The sequence below is a fragment of the Ptychodera flava genome, chromosome 6 (genome assembly GCF_041260155.1).
Source record: "Ptychodera flava strain L36383 chromosome 6, AS_Pfla_20210202, whole genome shotgun sequence".
Classification (NCBI taxonomy): domain Eukaryota; kingdom Metazoa; phylum Hemichordata; class Enteropneusta; family Ptychoderidae; genus Ptychodera; species Ptychodera flava.
The window spans coordinates 15,927,648-15,947,380 of NC_091933.1; the positions used below are offsets into that span (position 1 = coordinate 15,927,648).

General features: G+C 38.1%; 3 protein-coding genes across 3 annotated transcripts in view; 2 read left to right on the forward strand and 1 right to left on the reverse strand.

Annotated features, from left to right (window-relative positions):
- Window positions 1-157: 157 nt before the first annotated feature.
- Window positions 158-6,284, reverse strand: LOC139134972 (uncharacterized). The gene is made up of 4 exons (XM_070702091.1): window positions 6,095-6,284; window positions 3,874-3,977; window positions 3,335-3,451; window positions 158-2,479 (listed from the first exon to the last, which is right to left on the reverse strand). The coding sequence occupies exons 2-4, from the start codon at window positions 3,878-3,880 to the stop codon at window positions 1,968-1,970; spliced, it is 636 nt and encodes a 211-aa protein (XP_070558192.1). The 5' UTR covers window positions 3,881-3,977; window positions 6,095-6,284; the 3' UTR covers window positions 158-1,967.
- A 3,357-nt stretch (window positions 6,285-9,641) lies between these two features.
- Window positions 9,642-13,099, forward strand: LOC139134973 (uncharacterized). Its single transcript, XM_070702092.1, has 5 exons — window positions 9,642-9,813; window positions 10,224-10,434; window positions 10,931-11,050; window positions 11,551-11,721; window positions 12,090-13,099. The coding sequence occupies exons 2-5, from the start codon at window positions 10,344-10,346 to the stop codon at window positions 12,350-12,352; spliced, it is 645 nt and encodes a 214-aa protein (XP_070558193.1). The 5' UTR covers window positions 9,642-9,813; window positions 10,224-10,343; the 3' UTR covers window positions 12,353-13,099.
- Window positions 13,100-15,398: 2,299 nt separating this feature from the next.
- The window catches only part of LOC139134975 (uncharacterized), a 44,187-nt gene continuing 39,852 nt past the window's right edge, over window positions 15,399-19,733 (forward strand). Inside the window, exon 1 of the mRNA XM_070702093.1 lies at window positions 15,399-15,975. Coding sequence (XP_070558194.1) covers window positions 15,597-15,975 — 379 coding nt within the window. The 5' untranslated portion in view covers window positions 15,399-15,596. The remainder of the gene's footprint in view (window positions 15,976-19,733) is intronic.

Here is a 19,733-nt window from a genome sequence, read left to right on the forward strand (position 1 = left end):
TCGGGTTTTAGCGATCAAAAAGTCAACCTTTTACCATAGATGAGGACTTAAGTTGTTATACTAACCCAAGTTTTATATTCTTCAAGTCCGGCTACTTTTTCATTTGTGTCTACTAACTATAGCTGGACTGATCCTCACAACTTCTACAAACTAGGAATTAACGCCAGAACAAGCCATTTACTTTATTTAAGATAAAGCGAGTGCCTTCAGCATATGTAGAGATACTGCATATCAAATGTCAATAGCAATAGCAAATAATGATACAACATCAACCGTGAGTGGTCACCCATCTCAATGGGCTTGTACATGTAAGTCACTATATGATATTGAAACTTTAGAATGAGGGTAGCTCGATGAAATAAAAAGTTCCTGATAGTATAAATAAATTGTACCGTCGATGTGCGTAGTTCAGTGTCTAGCAACAGAAAACTATGAAGAAAGTATGAAACTGTAAATCTAAACCGACTGTAAATTCTTGCATAATACTGAAATATCATGTTCATAAATTCACATATGATAAATCATATGCTTAGTACATCAAGAGCATGTTTAAGTACTTAAAAGAATGTTTCATGTGAGTTTGAATATTGAGGAAACCATCCTGATTCAAGCATCACTGCTGCTGTTTTTACATCTGGTAGATTTGGTACCAAAACTAGCCTTTCCAGTACGTTAAGCTAGTACGCGCTCGAAAGTTAAAGACTTCAACTTTTGCTTCTAACTTTCCTCAGTGCAATTTTCAACCATTCTGATACCAAATCAAGAACAAAAATCAAGGGTTACCGTATAAAGTTTCTCACTAGAGAAATATTTGGAATATTTGAATATTGAATATGTTTGAAAATATAGAATATACATGGAGTATGCATATTGGAATATATTATATATTTGAAATTAAAAATGGCCGCTACATCTATCTTAACTGTGTAAGGAAAAAAAAAATTCAATTTCCGTAAAACTAAGATGGTGACAATTTTTCTTACTCAAAGCGAGTAAGAAAAAGTGGTAGATCAGAAAATAATGTAAAATTTGGAGAGTCCGATTCTGTCCCCGAGGCGCACTCTACCTTAAAAAAGACCTTTGGAAAGCTAATTTTTTAGAATCAACCTGACGATTTTGGTCAACAAGGGAACAGTGTGTGTAATGTCAGACTTAATATCTGTGCCACCGGAACGACCACTGACCAACCCTAACTTGTAGTTTGTCATAAATACACGATTTTCTTTGATTTATCTTTGCTTTGGTTTCTATTTGATCACAAAGTATTGATTAATAAGAAGACATTTTACCGGTTAAAGATCGATGTATCTGATTAAGATACAAACTTACGGTACCAGGAAGAAATAAATCATCAGCTCAAGTTTGCTGTAAGCAGACAAGAACTGGTACACTTGACAACATTCTCATTATTTTTGTTCTTAATAAGTATACATTCCCTCTTCTCCCTAAAATAGTTAAACTACAAAAAAGTTTTCTCGCAAGGACACAGCATTTTCATGAATATGCCATGTTGAAAGAGATTTACAGTGATAAATCAAAATATACACACATTATCTCTGGTATTGCCGAGGGAAATGTATTAACATGTGATGAATGTAACTAATGACCCCCTCACTGTGCCATTGTTCCATTTCGCTGGTCAAGCGGTGTTTCTTAGGACATAGACCCTTCTCAGTGAGGCGGTACTATGTCTACTACTTCTTCACATTGAATGTTAAGCAGTATTAATACTATGTTCACATACATGGATACAGAATGCGATTTGAATTACTTGTAAAACCTCTCATCAACTCTTGTCTCTCAAGAACAGTCAGCCGGCCTTGCGAAGATGATGATAATTCCAGTCTAAGTTATATTGCTATGATAAAAAACGAATAGTATTTTAGTTGGCAGCAAAAAAACAAAAATCCCCACTCCGCATGGAAATGTGAATCAATGGCAAACCATTTGCTGAAAGTCACCAAAGCTTAATTCAGTGCTGTGCTACTGACTGTGTCCTGTTTTTGTCGCATCACTTCTTCATAAGTCGGTAAGGAATGAAAACGTTCATATTCGTCAACATCTCCTTGATGAACTCCCATCGACTGTTCGTATGACGTTGTTTCCGACCCTGGCACCGGAACTGCAGCTGAACGCACATCTTGCTGGCCCTCGATGCGGTGTGCTCCGGTGGTCATTGATGGCCAGGGGGAAGAAGGTTGTCGTGAACTGTCAACAGGGTTTAATGGAGGTGTACCAGTTTGCTGCCGAAGAGTTCTGGCAGGGCCATGTTGTCCACTGTCGGTTGGCAATGCACCGAAGATAATGGGCATACGATGGTCAACGACTGTTTCTTGGCCACTTGCGAATTGGATGTTGTCAACCGGAGACCAATGGACGTCTCCCTGAAAACATCGATTGCCAAATGTATTCGTCGTACCACCTTCCGTGCGCTGGGCAACCAATACACGTAGAACCCTCCTATTGCCTCTGTGGCCATCTGTCGAAATTACCATGAGAACAAAATCGATGGAACACGTTATGCGGTTTGAAGAACATACTACTGTTGCGCTCGTTGTTAAGTGGACACTACCCTATGATCTCACTTTTAGCAGCGCGCTCCCGTGATGCTGTTATCGATTGGCATAGCGCAGCAAACTCACTAACGTCGAGCACGATCTATATCTTGGTCTCTACAACCATTGTCAGTAATAGAGCGCGAAGCCACTGCAGTGAACTGCAATAAAACTGCTCACACTAATTAGTTTCAGCTGTAGCCAGCTGGCAAAGTCGACAACATTGTATGTCCCATGCAGACAGTTTGTCTGGGGAAGTTGAAATAAAAAAGATTTGTACATGGACCAGTGCATGGTAATGTTACATTGTATCTTAATCTTGAACACAGGGTGCCAATCGTAAACTCTCATTTACAACTTGAGCCTCAGACAGAGCTAGTTTTGCCTTTGTACAAGCAGACTTTTTGGTCTTTATCAAGTGGCCTTGTTCAACACCAAAGTGGCCACGGCTACAGCTGAAACTAATTAGTGTAAGCAGTTTTATTGCAGTTCACTGCAGTGGCTTCGCGCTCTATTACTGAAAATGGTTGTAATTTAAAGGACCATTCATGTTAGTTTCAAAATTATTATTTACATCGTAGCACCGTATGTACAAGTCTAGGAGTGACAGTGTTACCATAGTCATTGGGAACCTTCGCGTAGTCGTTCCATGCATTCGTTGTCATTACAAATTTACTCTGTAATTATTGAGATGATGATGATGATGATGATGATGATGATGATGATGATGATGATAAACAGTGTAAAGGATGTGATACAAATACCATTAGATTACATACCGTTCTTTCTAGAATTCGATCCACTAAAACTTTTGCGAAGGCAGCAACAAAGGCAGCCCAGAAAAACAAGTCCAACCACTCCAGCGCCAAACATTAGGAATTTACCTCCATTATCGTCTGGAAAAGAATTTTAGTCTTATGTTTGAAAACAGAAAAAAGTACATTAATTGCTGTGGTTAGGTCAAGCTACCATGTGATCCTCAGTACAGTAGAAGTAACAGCACAGAGTTTGTGGAGATCAAATTTGCCCTTTGAATTATTAAGAATTCACGCTACTAAGAAGTTAACGTTGGGTAAAAAGTTTAAACTTGTATCAGCCCGAGACAACTAGGTTCAGTCTTTTACATACCAAGTATAAGTTTGAGGTTGCCGCGATATATATCTCTGTTAATCTCAAAGGAGTGTGTCAATCCATGTGGAAGTATTTTATCTTTGTGTTTTCCTTCGTTATTTGATAACTTCCAGATGACTAACGGACAACACAGGCTCATTATCCTCTCATTTCGCCCCTAAACATTTCGATATGTGTATAAACACACCTGTCATTTTGTTACACGAAACTCTTCGCTCCGGTCTCCTTGAGAGCAATAGCAATGGCTGTTTATACACGGACCATTTATGCAACCAAATGCGCACCGGAAGCCTGAAATATGCAAAACATATTACACTTTTTCTGTCCATAGGTAACGTTTTGGTTTCACTTCCAGCAAATTTTGCATTGGCTAAAATCGTCGTTTTAGGGCTGCTGTTCCCATTCAGGCGACTTGTTTACAACCATCTGCAGAAGCATCTATGCAAAAACTCGAGTTGATTATTACTACCTTCAATGTTTAAAGCTGACAGCAGTCGAAATTTTTCATCAATATTTTCCGAGAAATACAAATAAGGACACTGTACACTAAAGCATATGTTTCTTCACAATCTTCATTTACATATAATTTCTCATTTGACACTTGAACTTTCAAAAAATACTTCTAAAACTTTACAAATAATCACTTTTGTGCATTATATCAACTACTTGAAGAATTAACACTTGGTGATTTAAAAGTTAAATGGACAACAGCTGTAATGTTTACTTTCATCCATAGTTTGGCTCGTAATTGTACAGAGGGCACTGTTATTGTTTTCAAGAAATGTATTACAGCTTAAAAGTCAATATTTAATAATAAGCATATGAAATGCACAGATATGGCAAGTTTTGTAGGGGAAGATTTTCGATAATTTACAAATAAACTACCATGTAGCGTGAGTTGATATTTTGGTGAAACTAATATTATATTTGTTGTTCTCATCTGCAATTTCAATCACCTTATTCGATCAAATACATTAATACCAATTGTCACAAATTTATAAATCAACAGCTATAGCGAATTTCGCACGAGAAAAATGTTCATAGTTTTCTCATAGACTGTCATGTAAAGTGAGTCAATGTTTTTGTAAAATTCAAAAATCAAATTTCTTGTACAAACATTTACTTCTTACCTCCAACTTCCAGGTAAAGTACATTAATATCAATTATCAACCATATGTAAATGTACAGATATAGCTACTTTTGAAGGGGAAAGTGTTAATAGTTTGCCCTATAGACTCCGATATTACCATATATTGTGATTTGATATTTTGGGTGAAATTTCAAAATCAAAGTTCTCAGCACTTTCAATCATCCTACTCTTTTATAATTACAATGAATTATTGGAAAGAAAAACTGCAAGATGTCATTTGGACGGACCATATCGGCCACATCTTGCCTTCTTATGGTTGCGCATAAACTGTGACCCTCGCACAATACATGCCCCCCTCCACAAAAAACGTTTAGTAAAGAGTTTTAGAATGAGAATAATGAATATGGTGAAATAGAAAGTTTCTTAGGGCATGCTAAAGAATGAGCATTGAAGGGCATGGTTGTCTCTCAGAATTTGACGGTTCAAAATCGACACCACACGCTCCCTATTTTAGGATTTTTTTTTCAAAAGGGGAGATGCTGAATGAACGGCTGTTTGGTCACAGGACATTTGACTAGCGGCGGTATTACATATGCAGCGGGCCGTGCTGCATTCTTATGAATTGAAGAATGACGTGATCAATCGTTAACGTGACCCAAAGATGAACTATCAAATATCAACTTAAAATTTAACATTCATTTGAAAGCTTCAGCACTTTGGTCACACACACTGAAACTTGAGTTACAGATCTATGCGGTGTAAGTATACAGCGACCGTCAACGTTACAGCGACCATCAACGTTGTGAATAAAGAAGCCAACAGTAAGGTACACCATATTGTACAACATGGCGGGACTGCGGAGATTTAGGTGCAGTGTGAGTTCAGTGCTATTGCTCAGCGATCGTCGAGACTTTTCAAGTGTCAGTTTTGCAGAAATCTCAACAAAGTTGCAAAACTTTGACAAATTGACAACTTTTCGGACTCTTCCAAGAAAGACCCGAGCTCTTTCGCAAGGTATGTTCAGCTGACCTTTGTGAACCCGGAAATTGATTTCTTGAAAGTGAAAAAAAAAACTGATCAAGACGCGTTCAAGACGAAGATTTAAATAATGGGTACATGTTTTGTACACCTCAACACTCTATATCGTAACACCACATTTATCACGGCATATTCTTGATCAGTTACCACTTAACAATTTTGATAGATTTCAACGCCAACGATGGTCAAGTTCTTTTCGCGTAGACGAGGACAGTAGTCTGTAAGTCCGATTTTTTGTTGGTAGCATTGGTGTACTATAACTTGTCCACCACATACTTACAGGTATCAATGTGTTCCTTGTCTACCAAACTCACAGGCTACAGGGTGTAGTGACGTTTATCATGAACCTTCATGCAGTAAAACAAAGGCAATACAACGGCTTTCCCTATGTTCTGCGCATGCCTGTTACCTTATTTAGACAGAAGACTACTGTCTATGTAGTCATGGTTGACAAACTTTGTAGTATTTCTGAGCATGCGCAATCTCAACCCGACAAAGGAAATACTGGCAGTTTTTCATCGCTGTTTTCTTCGCTATGTGAGTATATAGGTACTGTATTTTGCGACTTGGCATGAAATCGAGAATTTTACTGAATTGTTCACTACCCTGTGTTATTTCGGGAAATGGCGTTTACCGCGGTAGTGGACGAGTATTTCTTTCTGGCTGTTTTTGACACAAGTAAGCTTATACGTCACAATGCTCATTATTCTCCCGTATTTTATCGTTAATGGAGATTTTGATTCCTTTTGATTTGCAGTTATCATCTTTTCAAGGCCTAACGTTAATATAACTTAGTTTCGGAGGTAAAGAAATCACAAGTTTGTGATCTCTCTTTGTTCCAAAGTTCCAAAGCGAAGAAATTTCTGTGATGTTCGTTATGTTTTTCTCTCAATAGAGACGATAGATTAATGGAGGACTATATGGTCTTCCCTACAGTTGCTTTTAGCAATACGTGGGTTTTTTGGTCTCACTTTTACAAGATATCTCGATTGTTTATTTACTTTTTTATTTTTCTCAATCTTTTGTACGTTTTACCTTTTAACCTGTGGGGGAACACCTTACTGTGATCTCCCGTTCTCTAATCTTCAGAACAACATACAATCTTGCTCTTGTCTGTCTGCGATCTAGCACATAATATTTCAAAACAAATGAAGAGGAACACGATCTAGTCTTTCCAACAACGCCTTAAAGCTCTTCTATTATACCCGCTTCAAACCATCTACAATCGTTCCCATTCAAAAAGTACATCGTCTAATTGCGATTGCAACGTTTGATATCTTCAAAAGCGAGCTAACGAGCACATGCCACTTCATATTTCAATAGCTGTCTTATTCAAAGTGTACTTGACTCGGACGTTTTACTGAAATATGAAAATATGTAAACTCAAAGTGTAGAGCGTAACAATACTGCCATCCTGCATCAGTATCGTGAGTACAATTTTAGAAAAAAATGCTACAGTAGTTTTTTGTTAAATTTCTAATAGCCAGATATATATATCTTTACATAGATCTACATAGAATTGATCAAAACATGATTTCTCGGATATTTGTATAAGAAACAGACTGTTACAGTGCACTTTCAACCATTGTTACTAAAGCCATTGGTGTATATGAAAACCCAAATCGTAAACATATCGCTGATACAATACCAAGGCACGGTCCCCGTTTTGTGGAGGGACCGTGACCAAGGAATATTCTTGGCAAGTCGGATTTACTCAAATTCATTCAGATTATCTCTCCATGACATCCTTTCAAAACGGCAGCAGCATGTTAATGAGAGAGAGAGAGAGAGAGAGAGAGAGAGAGAGAGAGAGAGAGAGAGAGAGAGAGAGAGAGAGAGAGAGAGAGAGAGAGAGAGAGAGAGAGAGAGAGAGAGAGAGAGAGAGAGATTCTCAGGTTTTATTAAATGACCCCTTAACAAACTCACAATTCAAATCTCCCCTTCTGATTTGCTATAATTGCGAAATCACCCCTCAAAGGGATTGGACAGAAATTACAGTTGGGCCGCAATTTTTTTGCGTAAGCATTTTTGAAGTGTAATGAAATGTCACGCAGACCTCTTTGGGAGGGTCACCATTTGTTGCACAACAATTAGAAGGCAAAATGTGGCTGATATGGTGCTTCGTCCTAAAATATCAAATCATAATGCATGGGAGTCTATTGGGCAAACTATTAACTTTTCCCATAAAAACAACCTATATCTGTTCATTTAAATATGTTTGACATGATTCGTATAAATGTACTTTGCTCGCAGAGGCAGGTAAAAATTATGTGTACAATAATTTGAATGTTGATTCGCTATTCATGGTATCCCATGAGAAAACTATGTAATACTTTTTCAATAAAAAACTAGCAACATCTATATGTTTGATAATTGGCATAAAAGTACTAGATTGGAATAGGGTGGTTACAACTCGTATGTGTACAAGAAATTTGATTTTGGAATTTCCCTGGATATGTTCATCTATACATGGGAGTCTATGATAAAACTGTGAATATTTTTTCAATGTAAAACTTGCTATACTTGTGTGTATATAGACATTGGATAATGGCATTATGAAAGTATTATTTCACTCGAACGTATTATTTCACTTTTCATGGTAGTCTACAGGTAACTGTTCGATATTTTCCCATGCAAAACTTGCTTTATCTCTAATAAGTAATAGGAATTGTTCGTTGCCCTCAGCGAGCTCGATTTACAGGAAGTTAAGCCTCAGAGTTGTCAAGGCAAGATGTTCATATCACAGATCATTACACTTTTTATTATTCAGATTTACAGTTAAATGACTTCAGAGAATGAAATCATGCCGCGAATCATTTTTATTTATCAGAATATTTTTGAACATTTTGTTACGTGCAGAGAAAACGAACAAAAGGGTGAACTCAGCAAATAACGTTTAAACAGAATTTATTACAAAAATAAAACTAATTGCTAAGTCAGGGATAGAGTACAAGCTTTAAAAGTGTACAGACTACTTATCTCAGCTGGGACGGCAAAGCTCCAGTCTCAGAGTTGTAACAGTCAGTCGAATGAATGAACAGTCCTTTGGCTTGCAGGCTTGAAGCTGCACAAAGTCCACAGTATAAATCCAGCGTTGACAGTGAAGGTCTTGAAAAGTCTTGAGAATGACTACTGCTGGAGTTTAGTAACACACAAGAGACACGATCCCCAAAAGTCTGACTGGAAGTGTGTGCACGTCCCTTTTATAAAGGCATATAAGAACAATCTAGAACTTTTATTGACATGCTAATTACTGTTCTAAAATTATCTCCCTTACACAACTAATCAACTTTCCAGAACATTCCAAACATGACTAATTGAATTCAAGGTTGTGAGGTCATCAAGGGCAGTGACCTTGGGAATGTTCTAGACTAATTGAACTCAGGTCATGATGAGTGTGGGGGGAATGACCTACATAACAACTGAAACTGCGTTTTTGATGGGACGAATACTTATGAAATTCAAGTGTCCCCTCTGTGCTTTTTAAAAATACATTACGCCCCCTTTGAAGTTTTCAAATTTAAGGTAACCCCAGGATTTTGCCCGGCCCACCCCCGGCCGTAATAACTGAACGCTTCCTTAGTTTTCAGGGTTTTGTCTTCCTTACCTGTAGCTCTATTCAAATGTGAATCTATTGTCACAGATATTGACTTGAAAAGTTTACATGCTTGACTGCTCAGGTTACACAGGCTTTTTGTGTTATCTTGCCATGATAGCACACTCCGTACAAGCTTTGTTCAAGCATAGACAGTAGAGGTCTAACAGAACAACGCTTGTCTGAACGCACAATAGAAACCAGAAAATAATAGTTCGACTCTTTGCGCATGGTCAGATAACCGTGTGTCAATATCCCCTGCAGGAAATGTCCAGGTCACTGTCACAATATCAACTATTTTCGCCCGTGCCTTCGGATTATAATGTAGAAATGAACTTCGAAGTGTAGAGGGCGTCACGTACGCGTAGACCGCAAATACAGCAGTAACATTTGTTTCCATACAGGTAAGATATGTGCCACCTTATCAACGATCAATAGCATTCATTGTGTGGCAGTTTATTGTGAGGTCAAATGATCAAGTATACAGTGAGTATGTTTGATTACGTTTCATACTTTTTTCAATGTATTCAAACAACTTTTGCTGAATTTCCCATTAAAGAGGCAGAAACACGTAACACAGAACAAAACTGTGGGAGAGGCAACGCTGACAAGATGCGGGTGAACGTTATATGTTGAAGTATATGCCACAAAAGAAGTTGACGACGTCAAATGTCATACAGCTATAGGACAAAAGGACTAGCACCAGTATTGTCTGAAACTGTCCACTATCGACTGTTTACCCGTTCCTTTTTAGGTATCCATCTATTTATATATCTGTGTTTTTCTTTTCTCCGGACACGGACTGTAAATCAAGATTTGAAGAATATTTTCAGGAAGGACTGGACTACTGTGACCAGAGAGGCATGCACGGCCTGTACTTATGATCAGAAATTTGTGGTTCACCTCCTTGTGTCATTTCTTGTTTTAAGAGGCGATGGTTCTATGCGATCACAGATTTCTTATTCCTCTTTTGTCTTGCGCCCTCTCCGTACGTGTGTGTTTGACAGAGGAGGAGTCTTTAGCGAGTAAGTATTGATGTCACCAAAAATCCAGCACAGCGCATATCACGTGATTGTTTCTGCTGCTCAGGGTGATAACTTTGTATAGTGTAAATACTTATATTTCATTGTTTTAGTTTTATGCACGAACCATACCTTTAAGTTTTACATTTTAAAAGTAAGAGTATATAAGTCGAATGTTTGGTAACGAATCGCAGAGTGCTATTGAATCACTAAGGAATTAGTAGGATAAATTCCACTGGGTGAGGATATTATAATTATACATCTAAATGTGGATTTGACAAGCTATCAACATACCGTTGGTTACAATACAAGAGTTTTAAGGATTAATTGAATAAAGTTGAAATGTAACAGTTCAATCTTTATCACATTATTTATCAAAAGGTCGAAAAGCGGCCCTGTAGTATGCTAAATACACGAGATGGATGGAGCTGGCGTCATGCCCTGTAATTTTGTACTACTATAACTTGTCTAACGTGTAACCCTTTCCCTATCATCGCAGATCTTAATGTCAGCCATAATGGCAATGTCCCAGCGTCACTGAATTGTACTCATCACAACGATAATGCCTCTGGATATTGTGTCTGTAACGAGACGACTTCAGAATGTCACCGTCAAGACGGTGAGTTCCGACCTATACGCATTCTTCCTTCTGATTAAATCTTCCTCCACAAATAACAGGATATCTTCGCTTTTCCCATTTCACCGTGATTGTATGGTCGGTTTAAATATTTCATACCTTGCCTTCGTTTATTTTATTTTACCTGTATATACCATTTCCTCTATTTTCGCAAATGGCTAGCATTTTCACGTGTTATTCAATTTCATGTGCTAATAAGCCCCCTCGCCAAGAACAATAAATTAAGGCTTTGCTTCTCGTCGTAGGCGTCTTACAAAATCATACGGTGAACCGGAATTTTGTTATTTTTGGATTGTCTTTACTGAGATCAAACTAACGATATTAAAACATTGAAACAGGAATATATACATTCGCTGTATCTCTCAAACAGAAGAATGACGACAATGAGTTCACTGTACTTGCTGAGCTAGAAATCAAATTCAATTCTTGAAAACCTGACTATAAAGCATGAAATTATTACATAATTTGTTTTTCTCGTTCAGAAGGTAACGATGGCAACACATCGGTTTCAAGCCGTAACCATGCAAACTACGCCTATTACGTCACTGGGGCAGCTTTGTTGGTATTACTCATCGTTATTATTGTGCGGGCGAAATCTCAAAGGAAAAAACTAAAGAACGATTTGGAGATGGCAAGACGACGAAGGTTACAAGGTATTTTTACTATCTTTGGTTAGTACATGTATACGACGTTAACAGATGTCAGTTTGAATAAAGACGAGGTAATTACCCAAAGTCACTGACAGCGTTCAGATATACCTACAGCTGCATGACCAAAAGAAAGAAAAGATACCGGACGACGCGTCTGAATGCATAATGGGTGACTAAAATTAAGTGTACCTTTTCCCGAGTACTGCAACAGTCGATCTAGACACATGCGAAACGCACGGGTACAATGGTAATGCTATTCTCTATAAGTGCTAATCATGCCTATGGGATGTACTTGTCACTTTACTTTGTCCACTGACAATATTTTTGGGCATGATTTACAAATTAGTTCCATTTGTATGTATTTTTTTCAGAACGAGAGCGCATGCGAAGTGATAACGACAGAAGGACACCTGTAGAAAACGTAAAAGGGAGCTCTGGCGTCGGTTCACCGTTACACGTGTTGCCGTCGCAAGGTGAACAATCAGACGAGGTCAAAGCTGAGTTCAATAATATTTCTGGGAGTATATTGATGGAGAAACACATTAACCTGGCATTCGAGGACGACCATCATGACAACCGACACATTAGAGGTCCCAGAGATTCCCATGTCACCACCAACATACTATCGACATGATTTATATTGCAGAGCTCAAAACTTAGGAAACTGTCAAAACAAGTGATACAGGAGAAACTACATCATCACTTGTTTTAATAATTGAGAGGAAGGTGTTGACATTAATGTAACCGGTATTTATCATAGACATTAATGTAACCGGTATTTATCATATGGTGAACCTCGTTGACTCAGTCGACTTCCAAGAATGACAATATTTCCCATATACATGTACTGTGTGCTCGACATAGATTACGCAGTGTTACATTGGTTACAAGAACAGAATAGGTAATACAAGAATTGGCTCCGTTATTTCAGTGCAGTGCAGTTGACATATTTGTTCTGCGTGTTAACTGCAATTTGTCAATCATTGATGAAGCACTAGGCTGAACATGACAGAAAATCGAACATATAATTTCTCAACTTTAAAGAAAGCTATTTACCAGGCGTGAAAGAATATACAGGATAAGCCAAGATTGCAAGGTACCATTCGTCAAGCAGATAAAAAACATACTAGAGCAGGGTTGCGAGCGCTTTCATTTCTCCTCAAGGTGTCTTGTATCAATATAATACCGCTGAAATCGAGTCAGAAAAAAATTATAGGCCAAGTCGATTGAGGTCACCACATTCAATATATAGTTCCTGTCCGATAAAAATGACAAGGTTATCGATCTTAGGAAAAGAAAAGAAAATTCAGTTGAGAAAATGGTATCATATATAGACCAAAGACATGAATTAATAAATAAAACGAAGATAGTTCAATCATTTAAATTTTGCATTTCATTTTACAGAGAAGATTAAACCTCGGCATAAGAATGAAAAATTCATTAACTGTTATGTAAAACTATCTACTGTTGATTGACCAATCAGAGTGCTCAATTCAGGGTGTTTTATCTACTCATAAAGCCTTGGTCACCAAATTCCAGAAACAAATGACAGCGCCGTAGTAAAGTACTGTCAAATCAAAAGTGAACATGTCATATTCTGTAGACATCTGGTACGTTTTAATATTCAAATTTGGTAACACAGCGGAAACCAGCTGCAACACAAAAATCTGCTGTGCCCTAGGGCATTTATATAATGTGCCCTAGGGCATTTATAGGATGTTCCATTACATTGGAAGGCTATTTCTCAAATAAAAGTTTTAATTCATATCCTAAACATGTTACATTGACAAAGGGGACGGTTGACGTAAACACATTGAAAACGAAAATATATCAGTTAGGGGCGATAGTTTTTAAGTCGGATAAAACCCTCGTACTCGGGCTCTTCTGGTATATAAAGTCCAACCCTACGATAAAATGTCTCGGCCTGCGGCCTCGACATTTTATCGTTGGGTTGGACTTTATATACCAGAAGAGCCCTCGTACTCGGGCTTTATCCTATACGAATAAACATTTGAATGTATTGGTATACAAACATTACCGTACTTAAAATATTTACATCAAATCGATCGATGGAAGCTTACATTTTCTAAGAAACCATGGACAGTTCATGTATTATCAGTGAACACAAGAATGAAATACTGCATAAGTGCAGTCATCTTAGGGTTGCTGCTGAGGAGTCACTTAAAATGCAAGAGAATCGGAGATAATCATAGACCCTACCAAAAACATGCTTAGGAAAAGAAAGGAAGAGAAAATGCATTTTTTACATCTATTGTGTTAATAAAATTTCTTACTAGAAGCGCACTAAGAGAATATGACAATATGTTTAGAAAAAGCTTGCATTATACTCTTTGCCATCAGCAGAACTTTCACAGATCCCTGTTCTCTCATGGAGGGGCACCCATTTGGCCATTTTCCAACACTAGGTGGCGCGCCACACATACCTGCCAGGGCTCATGCTCCGCATCGTCATGGCGGTCTTTCATTTCAGCGAGGAAACTTGGTATGCTTCAATGTCAAAGTTGAATACCGGAACAGAGCTGATTAAGAAAAACTGATTCCGCTACTACTCTGAGTCAGTGACGGTATGGCGGGGACAGGATACAACTTGCACTCAGTGATAGCCAACATAAAATCTCCATCGAAACGTTGTATTAAGAATTTATAGAGTTTGATGTAGTTTTGACATTTCATCTTGAAGTCGTCTGTCTCTGAAAACCATCGCCCTAGAGCCAGGGAAATTTCAGTAACGCCACAACTGGCCCAAGCAAAAAAAAACCTGGCCCACCATTGCCTCGTCGTTTCAGGAAAATTCTCAGTTTAATTTCCCGTTTTCTCAGCTGTTCAAAAACCCATTCAGAGCGGAATATGTATATTTCCAAGAAACGTATCAGAAATTTGACACCCTCCAGTAATCCTATGAGAATGTTTGATACAGCCAAATTGGTTAAAGATAGAAAACTGCGCTGTCGGCAAGCATCGTATGCGAGTGTTTAAGCTTACTGTTTTCATAATATTCCCAATATATGAGAGTTATTCCCAACTTACAAGATCCTCAGAAGAATAAGGATGCGAGCAAATATCTCTCAGCTTCTATAGTGTTTTGGGGCTTGTTGTTATTCATACTACTATTATTTCCGAGTAAGACACTGAGTTTACCGGTTTAAAAACTAGTGCTAGAGGAGTTATCAGAAGGCAGACTGATTAAGTCTGTGAAAAAAGTCAATGTTTGATTTGGAGATATTATGGCATGTCACTTTTGTCCGTCAAATGACAGGTGACAGCATACTTAACTTTTTACTCGATGTATGACTTACAAATTTGACAATTTTCCACATCCTTGAATGAAAATATCCTCGGACCATGTTTTGTTGTTTTATAGTTTGTGAACACATTAACCATAATCCATCGATACTTTTGATGTTTTTTCAATGATAAAGCATTGAAATTTTATGTTTGTTATATTAATTTTACAAATGCTCAAAATATTGATTGAATCGCGTGCTTTTGTACGATTACTGTCTGAAAAGCAAGCTCCTCAGACCACCTTGAACCCGGAGTGTGTGTGTGTGAAATACCTGTAGTTCTTTAGGTCGCCCTCTAGTGATAGCGACGGGAGAAATCGTTTGTGAGTATGTTCGCTGTCTGAGCTGTGGACCGGATCACAGGAGTTGCTATTCATATGCAGAAAACGCCGACCTGCGAACTAGTCGCTGTATCAACCACACAGAACGAACGGTCTGTGTAAGCTTTTTCAAGAGGGAGAGGAGAAGAAGCCGGATTTGGTAACATGCATAACATGTGTAACAACAGCTAGCCCTAGTGTATGATTTTCCACTGCCGTGAGATAGCAATGTGTGAAGTTCCCGCACTTTTGTATGTGTCCAAGTACTGCGGTGGAGTCTAGACTAGACAGCGGTAAATATTGCACAGCTACACTCACCAACTACGTGACAACGATGTTCCTCCGTCGCTCGCGTAGCCGAAGTCTGGTCATTATTGTCACTGTGACATTTTTGTGCCAAGTATTGTTATTTTTTAAGCTTTCAACGAACGCCAGGGAAGAGAAAAGCGGAGATGACAGCACCGATAGACAAGCCAGTGTCGTCAAATTCGGCAAAGGGCATATCGGACAGAAGAACTCGACATCGAGAGCAAACTCGGAGGTGAACCAGCAAGGGGCCATGCAGAAGAAACTCAAGGGACCCCCAAATTCAAAGTTGCGCTGGCTAGGACGTCATCCACAGGACAGTTCAGGTAAGTAACCTTGGATGGAACTCTGAGCTATGGGTTGAATACAAACGTAGAGCGCAAAGCCACTACAATACTATCGGTCATAGAGGCTGTAGTGTAAGATTGTTTGTCTATTCCAGGTAGCAAGTATACGAACGCACAATGAATTTCTCTTGAAGATTCATGAAATTCGAACTGTCATGTGCTCTTTTTTATTCACAAAGTATTGATGATTGCATTTTTAGACATTAATCTTCGTTTATATAAATGTTTGACATAAGGTATTGTCATCGTGGCCGAACCATTCTTCTACGTGTATGCTTTTGAAAAGTAGTGTGTTTGAGTTTCGGATTATTATGTAAGACGTTAGAAGGGTACAGTGACGATTACGGATGACCATCGCACATCGAGGGGCTTCACCGTTCGTCCGCACTTTTCTGCACTGCATACACTGACGGTCCTTACTTTAGGCGCTCAGATTCTGTGCGAATAATCATACACTGAACGCTCTGACTCGGCGACTGCCAGATTTTCTTACCCAATGTTCATGTGGACGGATTACGGTCTCTCGTAAGGAGAGAACTTTTAGTTTACTTACTGGTGTGTTTTGTCTCGCGTATCAACTTCGATAAACGACATAATGACCTTCAGACGTGCATGACACCGATTTACGCCTAGGCAATCCAACCATTGACAGTTGATCAGGGAATTTTTTCAAGTTTTACCGCAAGTATATCATTTTTACGTTCGTTAGATGGAAAGCAAAAATCTCATCGCAGCAGCTTTATCTTTTGATATAATTCGACACAGCAACTTTTGGCGCAAGATTTTCTCAGAATGTTTTTAAACTTTATGTACTTGTGAAGTTGTGTTCCAAGTGAAGAGTATGTCTAGTTTTGTTTTATTTTCATGTATCTAGAGTAAGGTTTTTTTTGTGTTTTCCTCTGGTTTTATGAGTACGTTCTCGAATTAAAGAATAAATAAAAAAAAAATATACATAAATAAAATAAATGGGAGTACATGTATAGCTCTATATTTATATTGTGAAGTTATGCCAGATAGTGCAATGAATGGATGTGACACCATCACCATTGATACTCACCTCATTTTGCTCATAGACCCTAAAACGGAGGGTCTATGTTTTGCTGAAGTTCAATATTCAGACCAAACTACACCTTTACTACAGATTTTTGACCCAGAGTATTTGTCTTGGAAACAACGATTTACATGGTTTTACTTCAGCATGTTCCATGTGGAAACTTAAGCTGTCATTGTGGTCTCCAAAAATATTTTTAAACTTTGATTTGAAAAAGAAAACTTGATTAGGTTGACCATAGATGTACAATCTCCATTGGTTGACATATTTACCTGATGATCAGAAAGACATAAGCATTGATATTTTAATTGGACCGCCATAGCAGTATTTGCTGACAATGTCAGGACGACTCACTAGATCATTAACATATATAGGACACTAAATGAAAACATGTCTACTCTAATTGCTTGGTCATTCAGACCTTTTTTCATGCTGGGAGCCACTGTTCTGAGTAAGTGATATGTTCTCATCAGAATCACGGAGGTAGTTCTTTCAACCTCCATGTCAGAATGTACGTAAGTAGCAGAACTTGCTGTAAAAAGAATTGCAAAGTCAGCCAGTAAGTTTTTTATGAGAAAACAAGGGCCTCCATTCATAGTTGGCTTTTCCCCTTGTTCTGCGCCCAAGTTCTGGCCTCTATTGTAGAATAAAGACTTTTGTACCCATTGTTTTAACCCTACCACATACAGCAACCAACGACCTCTTCTATTGTTTGTCCAGGTCCTTTTACGTAACAGTAATTCCCCCAAATCCCTAATGGTGTATTTATAGGGGCTCTCTTCTTTACCAGTGTTCACTGAATCAGCTGAACTGTTGTTTTAGTACAAACAGCTACTCATCAGGTACAGGAGCAACGTGTAAGCACCTCTCCTAATTTTTCGTTGATGATTCTACTCACCCTAGTTAACCTTTAGGGAAAACTCTTTTGAAGTTATCCTTCTTTTACAAGGAGTGGAAACATAAAATAGGACATGAACAATTTAATGGCGGAAAACTAATGATAAGAAAGACTCCCTAGAGATGCCATTGATTTTTAAAAGACTTTTCTTCTCCCTCAGTTGAAGATATTAGATAAACACTTACATATGGTTGAGAGATTTAATAGAGTCAGCGCCCCATATGATTAAAGTCCAATTGCAAGCTTGTTATTTCCTCCGCCGGATTAACCCTTTGAGAGCCGTAATTTTTCCCACCAAAATTTTTGTGCAACATTTTACCTTTTTTTTATGAATTTTCCTGTAATTTTTTTGATAATTTTGAACAAAATTGACATATTTCATTGGTTACAGTTTTTTATCAAAATTTTGGCAAAAAGGTGAAAAAAATTGACTGGGATATATTTTCTAAAAGCGACATAAATTGACTTTGGTGCTCAAAGGGTTAAACAGGACACTTCATTGGATTCTTTGAAGGGATTAAAATTTGTCGGTGAGTAAAGAGAGGTCAGGATATAATATCTTGATTGTCAGATTGCGAAATTCCATTGCTTTGTATATCACAGCTTTGTGATACAGTTTGCAGATTGTGAATGTTTTTCAGACTTGTACTTTTTAAGTGCACGTAGGCGTATCTCGTACTGAGACAAAGTAATCTACTTTAAATGTACTAGTCCATTAGACATTTAATCAGACATTCAGTTATCCTCCTCACTCACACAAGTAGAATTTCTAAATCCCAATGTTGTCGAAATACCATGACATGTAGCCTCTGCCTAAAAAAATAGTTTTCACACTCATTGTTGTTTCGGTGAGACAGTTATTCTGATTTTCTTGGATTGATGCTTTCCACTACGCATACACAGTGGCTGACTTTTGGTTCATTAGCATGCTGTTGAGGTCTTCAAGACATACATTGCAAGTATGTGACAGTGCCGGTTTTGTGAGGAGGATGACAAAAAGCAAGTATAGAATTGTTGACTTCTCAGAAAAGTGAAAGGTCAGGTGCCCATTTCTCAGCTGCTTGACTTTCTTGTTTGCATGTGTGGATGTATGTGTGTACAAGTTCTCTCTGACTATTGACTCTCTGTCTTGCCAGAGGGATTGTATATTCTCACTCAGAAATTGTATTCAGTTCAGATATCCAGGACAGTGTATGCTACAATGTGTTGCCCCCCGGGGTATGGCCTGTGTAAAGGGTTGATACAGTAGGTGTGAATTCTGTTAAGTAAATGTTTATGTCCACATAAAAATATTTATCATTTCCATGCAACTCTTGTATTTTACATATTGATCTTGGACTACAGCACTGTGTGAAAGTGCTGTTAGGTAACTACATGTATGTGTACAACTGTACCATGTACCAAGGTACAGACTAACTTTTCTCATTAGAGTTGAGGGGCCATCGATCATGACAGCTGGACACACTGGAAACATTTACTAGTATGTTGGTTTGGAGTAGGGAAGTAAAATGTAAAAGTCCAATTTTATTTTTCGTGCGTCAAAATCACAATGAGGGTTCTGCTGGTACAAGGTCAGCCAGATGAATGCACGGCTCTGACGCAGTATTCTCTCTGCTTTCATTGAGAAAAAATGGGTCACAAATTATGACAACTTAAAACCCCCTCATAATTTGAACAATGATAGAAGAACATAAGACTACTTGGAACATTGAAAAAGTGTGAACTAAATTTGTTTATCTTTGTTCATGAGTATGCATGAAAGACGTGGTGGTATACTCCATAAACAAG

Bases quoted from the DNA above. Each gene is read 5' to 3' on its own strand.
- LOC139134972 (XM_070702091.1), bottom strand. The intron at 2,480-3,334 runs GTATGTAATCTA...TAATTTCGACAG, and splicing joins ATCGAATTCTAGAAAGAACG to ATGGCCACAGAGGCAATAGG.
- LOC139134973 (XM_070702092.1), top strand. From the start codon at position 10,344: ATGGTTCTATGCGATCACAGATTTCTTATTCCTCTTTTGTCTTGCGCC. The intron at 11,051-11,550 runs GTGAGTTCCGAC...TTTCTCGTTCAG, and splicing joins AGAATGTCACCGTCAAGACG to AAGGTAACGATGGCAACACA. The intron at 11,722-12,089 runs GTATTTTTACTA...TATTTTTTTCAG, and splicing joins AAGACGACGAAGGTTACAAG to AACGAGAGCGCATGCGAAGT.